Source organism: Setaria viridis, chromosome 3 (assembly GCF_005286985.2).
Source record: "Setaria viridis chromosome 3, Setaria_viridis_v4.0, whole genome shotgun sequence".
Lineage (NCBI taxonomy): Eukaryota > Viridiplantae > Streptophyta > Magnoliopsida > Poales > Poaceae > Setaria > Setaria viridis.
In genome coordinates this window covers 17,623,089-17,635,423 of record NC_048265.2, presented here as the reverse complement: position 1 = coordinate 17,635,423, position 12,335 = coordinate 17,623,089, and the positions used below count along the sequence as shown (strand labels likewise).

The 12,335-nt window shown below is 50.5% G+C and overlaps 2 protein-coding genes across 2 annotated transcripts; both read right to left on the bottom strand.

Annotated features, from left to right (window-relative positions):
• Positions 1-960: 960 nt before the first annotated feature.
• On the bottom strand, positions 961-2,096 carry LOC117849983 (transcription factor DIVARICATA). Its single transcript, XM_034731746.2, has 2 exons — positions 1,585-2,096; positions 961-1,380 (listed from the first exon to the last, which is right to left on the bottom strand). Exons 1-2 carry the CDS (start codon positions 1,959-1,961, stop codon positions 1,194-1,196), a joined length of 564 nt encoding a protein of 187 aa, XP_034587637.1. The 5' UTR covers positions 1,962-2,096; the 3' UTR covers positions 961-1,193.
• A 7,800-nt stretch (positions 2,097-9,896) lies between these two features.
• On the bottom strand, positions 9,897-11,598 carry LOC117850143 (NAC domain-containing protein 90). Its single transcript, XM_034731946.2, has 3 exons — positions 11,199-11,598; positions 10,804-11,123; positions 9,897-10,635 (listed from the first exon to the last, which is right to left on the bottom strand). The coding sequence occupies exons 1-3, from the start codon at positions 11,356-11,358 to the stop codon at positions 10,315-10,317; spliced, it is 801 nt and encodes a 266-aa protein (XP_034587837.1). The 5' UTR covers positions 11,359-11,598; the 3' UTR covers positions 9,897-10,314.
• Positions 11,599-12,335: the final 737 nt, after the last annotated feature.

The following is a 12,335-nucleotide window of genomic DNA, read 5'->3' as shown; positions in this document are numbered from 1 at the left end:
TAAGCATTCAACGAATCCAATATGCAGGTTGCACTTATCGGTCACAACAAGTTTCAGTTCTATCAATAGACATGCCAAAAAGACAACCATGTGAGCTTGTACCAATTCTTTATTTTATAGATTGTTAGAAAGATTATGCAACTTTGAATGCAGTGAGCAGGCACACCAAATTGTGTGGCTGAAATATGGTTTTTGTCTGATTCGTGATTACTTAGTGGGTTTCTAAGCCATGTGACAGGCCTTGCAAAACATACTCCCACAAGTTTATCCATGCATGACTATGATCCTACAATGCACCATGTCATTGACTATATAAATGACATGACAAACTTATCAAGAGTATTTGGTTCGATCTATAGGTCCAAGCTATATTGGCCAGATGACCACGGCTTGTTTTCGGCATAGGACACGACAAAACAAATAATTGCGTGAGCTAGGTTGTGGTGTTTCCCACGAGCGAATGCAACTTTCGGTGCTAAAAAGGGTGCACAAAATTAGGAGGCTTGTGTCAATGCTATTTTTGACATAGCATGCCTTTGCAGATTCTAACTACGTGCTGTTCAAGCATGTATATAAGTCTACTAGTCGTGTAAGTTTATATATGGTTGTGATCCAACGATGCACCACATCATTAGGCTACCTTGAACATATGTTGGCATGTCATAAGACGTGGGATTGTGGCACATTCCAATCATACCAAATTTTTAGAGTGAAGAGTGTAGGCATTGTAGTGATGCCTGATCCATCAAATCACGCCAAATCAAGAACAAGTGTGGCAAATCCTAGGAAAGTGTAAGATCATCCATCGTGCAAACTTTTTTTTTGCAACTCCAACTCCATCTAGACAACCCATTAAAACGAAGTTAAGATAAAAGTTTCCATTATGTTTTTTTATTGACTTGGATTAGATTGCAAGACAAGATGGAACGGAGGCAGGTAAATTTGCTATAAACAGCCAGCTGATTCAAAATACACACAAGCACAATTTATTCCACTATATAGTAGTACTGCTTAATACAAGTTCCAGATGCCAGATTCCAACCACTAGCTTAATTTTGCCCACATCTCTACAACCACAGGGACGGCTGTTTTTTTCCGTCTCGCAAAGGTAGAAGCTACGGTAAATGCAGGCACATAGATAGCTTGGGCCGGATCTTGCTGCCTGCGCTTGTGTGCTCCACGACCACGAACGATCACGGGGTGGTGATGTCGTGGATGCTCTTGCGCTTGGTGTCGCCGCGGCTGCCGGCGCTGGCCTGGCGGATGAAGTACTTCTGCGCGTGGCTGGCCACCTGCGTCGGCGTGCGCGTCTTCACCGACCACCGCGAGATGTTGCGCCAGTCGCCGCGCCCGTACTTCTCAAGCCCCTCCAGAAACAGCCTGCAGAGAGACACACAAAAATTCAGCCGGGCCTACCACATACCTGCCTGCCTGTGACTGTGAGAATTGAGATAGATCTGGTGGGCCAGGAGGAGATCCGACGTGGGAAGATGGGACCCGGAGAAGACACGACGTCGAGTAACAAGAAAGAAAAAAGAAAGAGGACCATCGGATTCTGACGGCGGATGGCGGCGCGCATCGTACCTGTGCTCCTCCTCGGTCCAGGGCACGCCGCGGCGGCGCTCGTCACCGCTCCCGGCCCCGCGGCCGCGGCCGCGGCCGGCGGCCGCGTCGTCGTGGTCCCAGGAGCCCGGAGCCTCGACCATGCCGCGCTCGATGAGGTCGACGTCGGTCAGCAGCGCCTGGTAGTGATCCCAGGCCTCCTGCGCGGTGCGCCCCGGCAGCTGCGACGCCACCAGCACCCACCGGTTCGGCACGTGCTCCGGGAACGTCACCAGCGCGCCCTCGAACACCTTGTCCTCCGCCTTGGTCCACGGCCTACTGCTCGGCGTCGGCGGCGCCCCCCACGCCGCCGCCGCAGGCGACGACGACTGCCCGCTCACGCCGTAGTAGAAGGCCATTGCTGCGCGCGTTTCGCTCGAGTGAGAGAGAGAGAGGCCGGGGGCGGGCGTTACAAGTCACCGGGCTAAGCGGAGGCGTCTGCTTGCTTGCGCTCGCGCTTTGGTTGTTGGGTCTTGGCTCAGAACTGAGGGGAAGGGCGCCTTTTATAGATTTGGAGCGGGGGGCGGGCGGGCGGGGCGCGATGCCACTCTGTGCGCCGGGCACATGTTTTGGGCGTGAGAGAAGCCATGGCGTGGCAGAGGATAAGCGTACGCGTGGCAAGCGCCGCCCGCCACGCCATATTAGTGATTAAGTGCACTCATTAATTGGTGGCTTAGGATAGAGGTGAAGGTGAAGGGAATCGTTTGTGGATTACTAGTGATGGCAATCATGTTTGACTAGTGAGCGTTACTATTGTTAGATTTGCTTGAACTTTGTCCGCACCATGTTTGGTTTCTTTGTGCGATTGTCAATTGGCCTGAATGTGGCAAGCACACAAATACTTCACAGTGTCTTGATTTTTTTTTCTCTTGCTACCAGCAAGGCAGGCCTGTGTACTTTTTTTTAGAGCCAAACATATCTCTAGATTACATGAACTTTGGCTAATGTACAATCTTATTAAACCTGCTCTGAGGAGGAGCGAGGTAGATGCGTCACTGTCTCGCTAATGCCTTGATGGAATGGCAGTGTGTAAAGCAGGGAGCTAGGAGGGAGGAATCTGGTTGGAGTTTGTTTCAGTAGTTGTTGGGTTGTTGAGTTTCCTCTTTTGGTACACGCACTGCGGACTGACGTTGAACCAAAGCTGAAAGTGGCATTTGGGCATGCGCTTTGACTTTTTTTATCACTAGTTATGCTGCTGTTATTTCAGTTTGTGTGTTGTTGGGCATTTTCTTTCTCAAGTTTGTAATTGATACTGAAAATTTTTTGTGGGTTTGATTTCATTAAGGAGGAGGATGAGAGTTTATAAGCCCACACACATCCCACCAACGGCATAAGTAAGGAGCATTAGCTCTTACAAAAAGAGCCGTTTGTGAGGACTTATTAGGATAACATCATGAGTTGTTTTATTCTGTGTGTGCACCACAATGTATCCATTTATCACTAAAGTGTGACACATAGGGTAGATGCCCTATGCAATAGGAAGTGTAGGACACTTTTTTTTTCTCTCTGTTGCTGTACTAACTCAATTTTGCCATGTTAGGATGTTAGCAAACTCCCGGCGTGATGCTTATGCCATATTGAGCTCTGTAAGGGGATGGATGTTTTGTTTTTCGAAATTTAGTATAGACTAGATCTGAGCATTTTAGGTTGAGCCCACTGAGCTTTGACCCGTGTTGAGCCCACTAAGTTTTGACCCGTCCACGCCTGTTGTAAGGCTAAGATTCGTAGAGCTCTACCAGACGGCGGCGATCTTTCCTTATGGAAAACAAAAATTAAAATTAAAATCCTGACAATTTAATTTAATTATTTACAATTAAAAAAGAATGAAAGGTTCGAGCTTGATCGAGCCTAGCCTGAAAAATCAGCCCTAATTTGCCCTAGGGGCAGCATTGAGCAACAAATTTTATGCCCGAAATTTTTCGAACTTTTCAGCCTAGCTCGACCTGACAAATGCTTCGTATACGCGTGCACACACTCACTCTAAGGAATGGATTTTTTTTTTCTAAGTTGGATATCTGTGGTCCAGGTACCGACACTTTTATGAGAGAGAACGGAGTTTCACTTAAATTTGAGGTGCATCCAAATTGCGTGCCGCTCTTGTACAATGTAACTCGAGAGATTCCGTCGAACGGCAGTCGGTAGATATGACATGGATTTAAAAGATTCGATGCGCACCAGCCCGCCGGATTTCAAACACGCTCTGGATGGATCCAGGACCGGGGGGAGTCGCTGATCATGTGTTTTTACACCGCGAAAGCGATATCCACCTACTGATCTGTCGTTTTCGCGCCCTCTGTTGCCCAGATCCAAGCTTAAGAACACCACGAAGAAGGTTGCTCGATCGGCGGCGTGCTGTGTGGCAGGCGACGGTTTGACCACCGATCCACCACCACACGCTCAGCTCCAACGGTGGCCCACATGTGTTCCGGGCCTCAGTCACCGAGGTGGGCCCGAGGAGAGCCGCCGTCCTCCTCCCAGCAGAGTGGAGATTTCAGCACGGGGCTTTCTCGCTGTGCTTATGTTTATCCAGATTGCCAGTGCTCATGTGCAGGTGTAGTGCAGGCCACCAGGGGTCGTCTTGTCGCTTTTCGTGGAGGGCGTGAGAATTCTCTGCTGTGAGATCGAGCAGGGGTCCAGGAGACATGGCCAGGATAATGTAAACTTTTGTTAGCTTTGGACACAGTATGATCTAAGGCGCTTGCCTTGAATTTGTGCCCCTTGCTGTGGATAATGATGCCGTTCACCTGCATGCTGCATCGGCGATTCGCGAAGTACGAGTGCGTTCTGATGATCATGGATTCATAGAGACACTTTTCTACGTAGAAGCATAAAGGTTCTGAATTCAAAAGCGGCAGTGGCCACTAAGATTATAACGATTAAACATGACGTTAGCAGCAGGACATGTAGAAGTGGATAGTCCTAGCTGGAAAGATTTTTGGTATACTTGTTTAATTGAGCACGCTCGTTAGCACTACATTTTGGAGGGACCGTAGCCGCAAGGCATGTGGCGATAGAGCCCGTGCCTTTCTCTGATCAGGCTAGCTTTCCTTGGTTAACCAATATTTCTTCGAATTTCAGAAAGAAAAGACGCCGCTCCCTCGAATTTCATCACGTTCCGGGGTACTGCCGTAGAGCCTGCAGATATCTTTAGCACAGATGCCGCCGGCGGCCACAGGTTCCCCTAGGCTAGGCCCGGGCTGCCATGTCGGCGAGGGGACTGTGCTTGTCCCCTGCCGTGTGCCAATGATTCGCGATCTCGAGTGGAAAGGGCTTGGCGAGGACGCCCGAAAAGACGCTTTGTCGCGGTGCGGACCGAGTAGGCGCGCGGCTTTTGGACGGATTCCTGATTCGGGTGGCGCCGGAACGGGGCCACGGCCGCAGCCAAACCAACAGTGCCTTGCGGATTGGCTCGGCGATGTCCCGCTCGGTAATAGATTCCCCGGATGGATGGATGGATGGATGGATGGGTGGTGGTAGGCTGGTGGCGACGGGAGGACCGGAGACCGGATGAGAACTGGGGCATCCCGCGGCCGGCACGCGCGTTGGCTGACGGGTGACGCTCTCGCTCTGCCTGACCTGTCCGCGAGGCTGGAGCCTGAAAGCACAAGCCTAGCTGCTTTCGGAGGTGGATGCGCACGCGCTGCCACGGTGAAAGGACGGATAGCGCCAGGATTGTTTAGCGATAAATAGCACTGCGCTTTGGTGGTGGTGCCATACAAGTGAAATGTGCATACTCCAGAATTGGAATTAACGTTTGGTCATGTTTGGATGCTGCCGTCCAAGACGAAAGACTGCTAGGCCGCATGTTATGGCGGGCTGGACTGTTTGCCAAATATTTCTGCAAACCTTGACGATGGATACAGTACAACGGAGAAGCATGGACAAGACATCTAAGCGAGTGCGGCATGCCGATCCCTCGGTCGGAAACAAACAGCGGCGCGCCAATTTTTCACCATGGAAGGAGATCCCAAATACTATTGCAACGTGTTACTTTTCTTTTATGCGAATGAAGTACAGCATGTCTTCACGGCTAATCATTTCTCTTTTTCTTTCAGTCATGGCGCTTAAGCTTGATCGCCTTCATGGCAATTTCATTTGCAGGCCTTCGGAACATTCTAATTCCAATTGCTGACAAAAAAAAGAAAAGGTCTGGAAGGACCACGTGCTCGAGGGAAACAAGTGGACGGTCGGCTGCACACGCCGCCCACGTTCGGGGATTCGGCTGACGCTCGGACCGGGCCCGCCTATCCCCCAGTCCCCAAGTCGGCGGCCGTGGGCCTCGCGGGCCAAGGCACCGTACCGCGCGGATAAGATCGCAGCCCATTATATAATCGGGGCACCACAGCATTTCCATTTGTCACGTCACGCTCATCATCAGTGTCATCAGCCATCAGCCGGGATTAGCAAAGGCGCCCGCTTTTGTTAGTTGATAAACTCCCGTCATCTCGTTTGCGATCCGGGTGAAACGAGTCCCGATCCTTTTTTTCCTCCTTGGCTCCTGATTCGCGGCACGCGCACGTACGCCCGTCCCGCCCGCCGCACTAAGCTGTGTTTGGTTGGACCTGCTTTTGCTTTTTGGTTTTGTAAAAACCAAAAGCTAATTAAAGGGCAAGTCACAGGTGTTTTTATCCAAAAACTGCTTTTGCTCTAGTAGAAAACTAAAAGCACCTTCCTCTACTCTCAAGTGCTTTTGGGGTAAAAAAATTATCGACCTATCACTGGTTATGAACATAACGGTTCGGTTTTTTTCTTTGATTTGTGTCGCGCATGAGAGAAGCCGGGCGCGGGCACCGCCGCCGTGCGTACTGGGCCGGCGCCTCCCACGCGCTGAGCCCAGGGCGCGTCCGCGGCCGCTGGCGCCAAGCACCTATTCACCGGCCAAATCCGTTGCGCCTCCTCCACCACTCCCAAATCAACTGCGCCAGGACCTCCCCAACCTCCCTAGCTTCCTTCCTGTCACTTCCTCACCTAGCTCTTGCTGTTCGAGAGGAAAAGGATGAGGAGCAGAGCGACGGCTTGATTTTTATCTGGATGATGTGCCGGTTGTTGATGGCCAACTCCTACTCGTGTGTGTGCTTCAGTTCGATGTGCTGGCAGATCCCAGAGCTGCATCTCTGTTGTGCAGGCAAGATGCGAGACGCGAGAGGGAAGAGAGAGGAAGAAGAAGATGCTAACGAGTAGGGTCCGCTCGTCAGTGAGAGAGGGAGAGAGTTGAGTGAGGTGGACTGTGGATGACATGTAGGGTCCACTCAACAGTTTATTCAAAAGCCACAACTGCTCTAACCAAACGGTCTTCTGCTTTTCCCACAGCTGCTTTTCCACAACCCACAGCTCCCAGCAGCTTTTTCAAAAGACACAGCCTAACCAAATACACCCTTACTATGTGTTTAGTTTGAGGGTTAAAGTAGGTTGGGATGGATCAGATCCAGTTGAGCAAGTATTTGCTTGAAAAGGTAATATTCCCCCAATATCCGGGTTCATTCGGTCCGCTCAAAATGAAGAAATCCATCCAACCCAGATGAATGACGTCATCCTCCGTTGTCTCTACGCAAGGGAGGGTGGCGTGAGGCAGCTCCGGTTTGGGGGGCACTGGACGGGGTGGCGAAGAAGGCCCCGCGGGGCTGCATCAGCCATGGAGCAGGGCCGCGTGGGTGCGGCATGGAGGCGGCGGCGGGGAAGACGAGGCGGGGCTGGCGGGGAGCAGTGGTGACAGTCGGCGGGGAAGCCGCGGCGGAGCCGGCGGTGGCGGTGGCGGTGGCGACAGCCGATGGGAGTTGAGGTAGGGCTAGCGGGGAGTTGAGGTGGATGGAGCAGAGGCGGGTGGAGGTCTCGAGGATGAGGAAGAAGATAAGATAGAAGAAAAAAAATACAAGAGAATGACAAGTGAGCCCACTGCTAACATGCGGGCTTCACAATCTATTGTAGCTAACGGTGTTAAGATGACATCCATCCTATCTCACGTAACTATTATAACCAAATAAGAAACTGGGTTGAACATATCCTTATCAACCAAACACGAGATGGGTTGAATAAAAAAAATGAGTTGTAGGGGACCCAACCCACCTGGTCCGAAAATCAAACGCATGCTTAGCTTATCCGTTTCGATCGGCGTTGGGGGGTCGGGAGGGCCTACACCGACGTGTGCGGCGGTGTGCCCTGGACGGCGGGCGAATGGCCGGCGGGGGCGAGCTTGCGCCCGCCCTCTTTCTCCTCTCCAATCCAGAGAGGCTTGCGCTTTAGCCTGACGGCCGATGCCGATGCCCAGTGAAGCTGCTGCCGCCACTTGTTTAGGGCGAGCAAGTGTTATTCCTTTTCTCTTTCAGGCATGCGCGATCGCGTGCACCGTGCAGTGCAAATCGAGGGTGCAGTGCTGGCACGTCACGCCGGAGATCCGATAGATCTGTTGCTCGCCGAAAAAGAAGCCTGCAAATCGAGGCGAAAGGTGCGCACCGTCCCTGTACTACTGTGCTGGCGGAACCCAGGAATCAGAGGGGGTGCCGTCTTGGCAGCTTCCTTTCACGTTCGCTCGCTCGTTCGTCCCCGGTTTTCCTGATCTCAACCGAATAAGGAACAACTCGTTGATCCGGGGCTCTCCGCTCCAGCTGCCCCGTCCCCTGCTTTGAATCTGGAGGATGACTAGATGTGCCAACCCTTTTCCATCACCGTCCGCCTTTTATCGATGCCATTGCCATTGCCAGCCTATCCTTCGCCACGACGAAGATCGCTCGGTCTGAAACTCTGAAAAGATCGCTGGGGGCCGTCAGGGTCGGCTGGATCGAGTACGCGCGCGCTTTGATACGGATCGGAGGTGAGGTGAGGTGAAGGTTCGCGCGCGTCGTGCAGATTCCGTTCGTCGCCGTACGCGTGAGCTCCAGCTTGGATTTGGCTTGGCCGGTCGGAACCTGATTCCTTGACTAGACATAGGACATTGGATATTGTTCTGATTCCCTGAATCCTGAACGATCAAAATCTGGTGACGCTGCGGAGCTGCGTGTTGGCGTTGCGACGTGGTTACGCCGGTTAGGATGTTTTGTGCTCTGGGCTGGAACTTTTTTAATACAACGCTGGGTTGGACTTGTTTTTGCAGGCCCAACATCTGACAGTATAAAAGGCCCAGTTCAGTAGCTTATTCAGGCCCAACATCTGACATCTGAGGGATAATCGTGCATGCGTGTTTATGGGAATGTTTTTAAAAAATTACATCTTGCCAGATGCCAAACATTGTTTCGGATCGTCGATTATCATGGAAATTGTGATCATTTATGATGAACTCTTTCCTCGAACAGTGGGAAAAAGGTCTTTCTAACTCTTGTTACACACAGAGCTAGTATGATGCCAAGGAGCTAATTAGACAATATATTAGAGTAAATTGCACCCACCGTAACCTTTTTTCTTCTTTTGGGATCCATGGTCCTTGTAAATTGTAATCTTGCTGTACATATTTTTCATTTCTTTCTTCCACTTAATTAAAAAAATCAGTTTCGGCCTCTCTGCTGTTCATTAAAAAAAGTATATGCTCATGTTATGTAGCCTCAGTAGTCATGGTTAATTGAATGCCTAAAGCTGTGGACTAAGTTATGGTCCTATAGTTCAACATTTCCAATTCGAGTTATCAGTTGTTGACTGATACCAGTAGGTTCCTTTAATTTTTCGACAGTTCCGATCCATCTCCAATATTCTTCCGCCTTTAATTCCATCTCAAGTTCGTCTTATAGAAAATAAAATACTATGATTTAGGAAATGCTATTAGATAATGTTTTCTCATTTCTGAACACTTTCAATCACAGCAAGTTTTTTAACGATCAATCATAGATGAAATGGACAGGGAATATGTTTTCATTTGGTTCTGATATTGCCTGGAAACAAAGTTTGTAACAGTTTTATGCTGGTCAACGTGACAGCATTGCCAGCAATGATGAAATGGACAGGGAATATGTTTTACATTCCTTCTCTGCATAGTTCCACGGATAGTCAATTTGAGAACTGATATCCAGCTATTGCATCATCATTTTGGGCACGTTTGGTCCGATCCAACATTATAAGATGTCGCCATCGCTGCAATCGGCACTACAGACCCGAGAGGAATGACGATACAGGGTCAGTTTTGTCGAGCTCCCACCAGCTCTGGCTCCTCCACTAACGCACTACTGTAGCGTCAGAGGAGCCAGAGTTAGAGGAGCCACAAAAAACTGGCTCCACCGGCTCCTCCTTGAGGGAGAAGAGAGAAAAAAATAGTTTGCGTGAACAGAGCAAAATGTCAGAGGGAGCCGGAGTCATTTGGAGCCGCACCAAACTGGCCTTAAATGAAAAGATTCTTGGTGTGCTTGCATGGCCAAAACACAAGTGGCATGCATTCTAACTCTCTTTTGCTTAAAACAATTTGCATATTGCGATGCAACAAGGACAAGTACAGCAGACCCAAGAGTTGACTAGCTTATCTGAAGTCCCACTCCCATTATCTGAAGTCCCACTCCCATCCTGCCATTTTGGTATCTTTTTTTCAAAACATTTTGGTACAAAATTTAAGCTCGTATAAACTTGGGTTACACAGGTGAATCTACATTAACGAATCTCCTAAAATTAGCCACCTACTGCTCCAAATTTATTTTGCAGTAGGGAAACGAATTCTAAAAATCGTGTTGCTCCAAAGAAAACTCCAAAATTACCGTAAAGAGCTCGTTCTTTTTTTTTTCCCCTTAGCACGATCGTCCATCAAAATGAATTTTCAGTATCAAACCAGTAGTCCAGCAACTCTGACAAGTTGACCATGTCGTCGTTGGGCCCCTCATCGGCGCCTCTTTGTCTGAGCCGCTGCTGCGTGGAGGGGTCGCCACCGCCGTCGCTCGACGATGTGTCCTCGCTCGGCGCAGCCCTTCTCCTCTTCCGACCCGTTTCCTCCCCGTTTGCCAACGCCGCCGCAGCAGGGTTCTCGCTGCCACCGCCGGCCGCGGCTGCAGCGCCGGGCCGGCGGTCGAACTGCCGCGGGCACCCGGACTTGGTGTAGAGCCGGCACAGGGTGAACTCGCTCCTCGTCTGCACAGAAACCAACAGAAACAGCAATGCACCTTTCAGCATCTATCGCAAGTCTCGCAGCTTCCCTCAAGACTCGTCGACTACAGTAAACAGATCGCGAGGTGACAAGGCATTAACGCAAGTAGCGTGCTGGACTCTAGCGGCTGCAACGGATGGAGCATCAATTACCTGGAGAGCAAAGCTCGGCGCCGGAACTGCGGCGTGCGCGGCGGCGGCATACTCGTCTTCTTCCTCCAGAGACTTGTACTCGTTTAACTTCCACTCGGTCTTGGCCCCGGCCGGCGCGCGGCCGCGGTAGAACACCATGGTCTTCTTGGTCCCGATGGGGCGGCCGTCGGCGGCGTAGACCAACCCCGGGGTGCCCGCGGCCTTCCAGTACCCCGACGGCGTGGTCCGGCTCGGCCGGCCGCCCCGCGCCTCGCGCTCCTGCCGCGGGCAGAAGTAGAACCACGGCTCCCCGTTCCCGGAGAACTCGCCGCGGTACGCCTCTGCATGGATGCAATGGAAGCATATCGTTAGCCAACTAATCAACCAAGGAAATGCACTCCCCCCGCGGTACGTGCCTGGGAGCTGCCATGGATCGAGGGCGCAGACGTCGGCGACGGGGATGACGCGCTCGATGTCGCCGCTGCGGACGCCGTCGAGCTTGTTCCGGAGGTAGAAGCAGAGCAGCTCCTCCTCCGTGGGGTAGAAGCGGAACCCGGGGGCCAGCTGATCGGTCATGGCGGAGCGGAGTGATCGATTCGCTCGTGGTCTCGTCGAGGCGTGGGGCTCCGAGAAGAACCGAGTGAGAACACACAGGTAGGTAGCGTCCGGTTATATAGGATGGCACGCTGGATGCGCGTTATTGTTGCCGAGAGTTGACATGGCGATGGTTGCGCGCTTGATCGCGAAGAATTTTCTTTCTCGTGCTGTGGAAAACTCAAGAGTGGGGGTTGCATGGTGCGCTACTGCGACGTGCGTTGTGTGGCGGGGAGGAGGACTGGGTCAGTCTTCTTATCCTACTGTGCTCACTTTTTTGTGTAGTTAGCCAGTTGTGTGTTTTTATTTCATCCTCATTCTGCTTTGGGTATTAAGAACTACTACGTACTAGTGATCACTCGGTTGCTTTCATCATCTTGAGAGCCTGAGAGGACAATTAACTGGATATATGTATGTGGGAACGAACAATTAAAAGACATTATTGAACGGAATTAATTGTACAATAGGCGTGTGGACGGAGTAGCCATGGCAGGGTCTGGGGGCAGTAGCTGTGGGTGCTAGTGCCTAACCTCTCGGCAACCCACCCTTTAGATTCGTTGTGGCTGCTAATGGATTGATATAATTAACAAGCCACCAATCATATCAAAAAGCTTTTGGTCATCTAGTGTACATATGCATATGAAATTTATCATTTTCACATGTATTAAACTTCATCCGGTTCGAACTTGTTGCAAGAATTATATAATAACATCAAGTATACATAGATGTGCCGAGTTTCAAATTTTTTCAGAATTTCATGATATGCATTTTTAGTCAATTTACAAAAATTTAATAGATGGTTTCGATATATTTAGGATTATTTTTTCCCAGATTCTTTGTTGGTCGTACGATAACCGGTCATGAACATTCCAACCTCTCATCATAGATTAAAATGCTCATAATTAAGAAAACATTGGTTCATAGTATCCTCTTTGTTGGGTACTAAAATGTTCGACGAG

What these genes read in the sequence shown, in the direction of transcription:
- LOC117850143 (XM_034731946.2), bottom strand. Translation starts at nt 11,358, where the DNA reads ATGACCGATCAGCTGGCCCCCGGGTTCCGCTTCTACCCCACGGAGGAG. An exon ending in CGATCCATGGCAGCTCCCAG is followed by an intron (nt 11,124 to 11,198) that starts GCACGTACCGCG and finishes GCATCCATGCAG; the next exon opens with AGGCGTACCGCGGCGAGTTC. An exon ending in CGCCGAGCTTTGCTCTCCAG is followed by an intron (nt 10,636 to 10,803) that starts GTAATTGATGCT and finishes GTTTCTGTGCAG; the next exon opens with ACGAGGAGCGAGTTCACCCT.
- LOC117849983 (XM_034731746.2), bottom strand. Translation starts at nt 1,961, where the DNA reads ATGGCCTTCTACTACGGCGTGAGCGGGCAGTCGTCGTCGCCTGCGGCG. An exon ending in TGGACCGAGGAGGAGCACAG is followed by an intron (nt 1,381 to 1,584) that starts GTACGATGCGCG and finishes GTCTCTCTGCAG; the next exon opens with GCTGTTTCTGGAGGGGCTTG.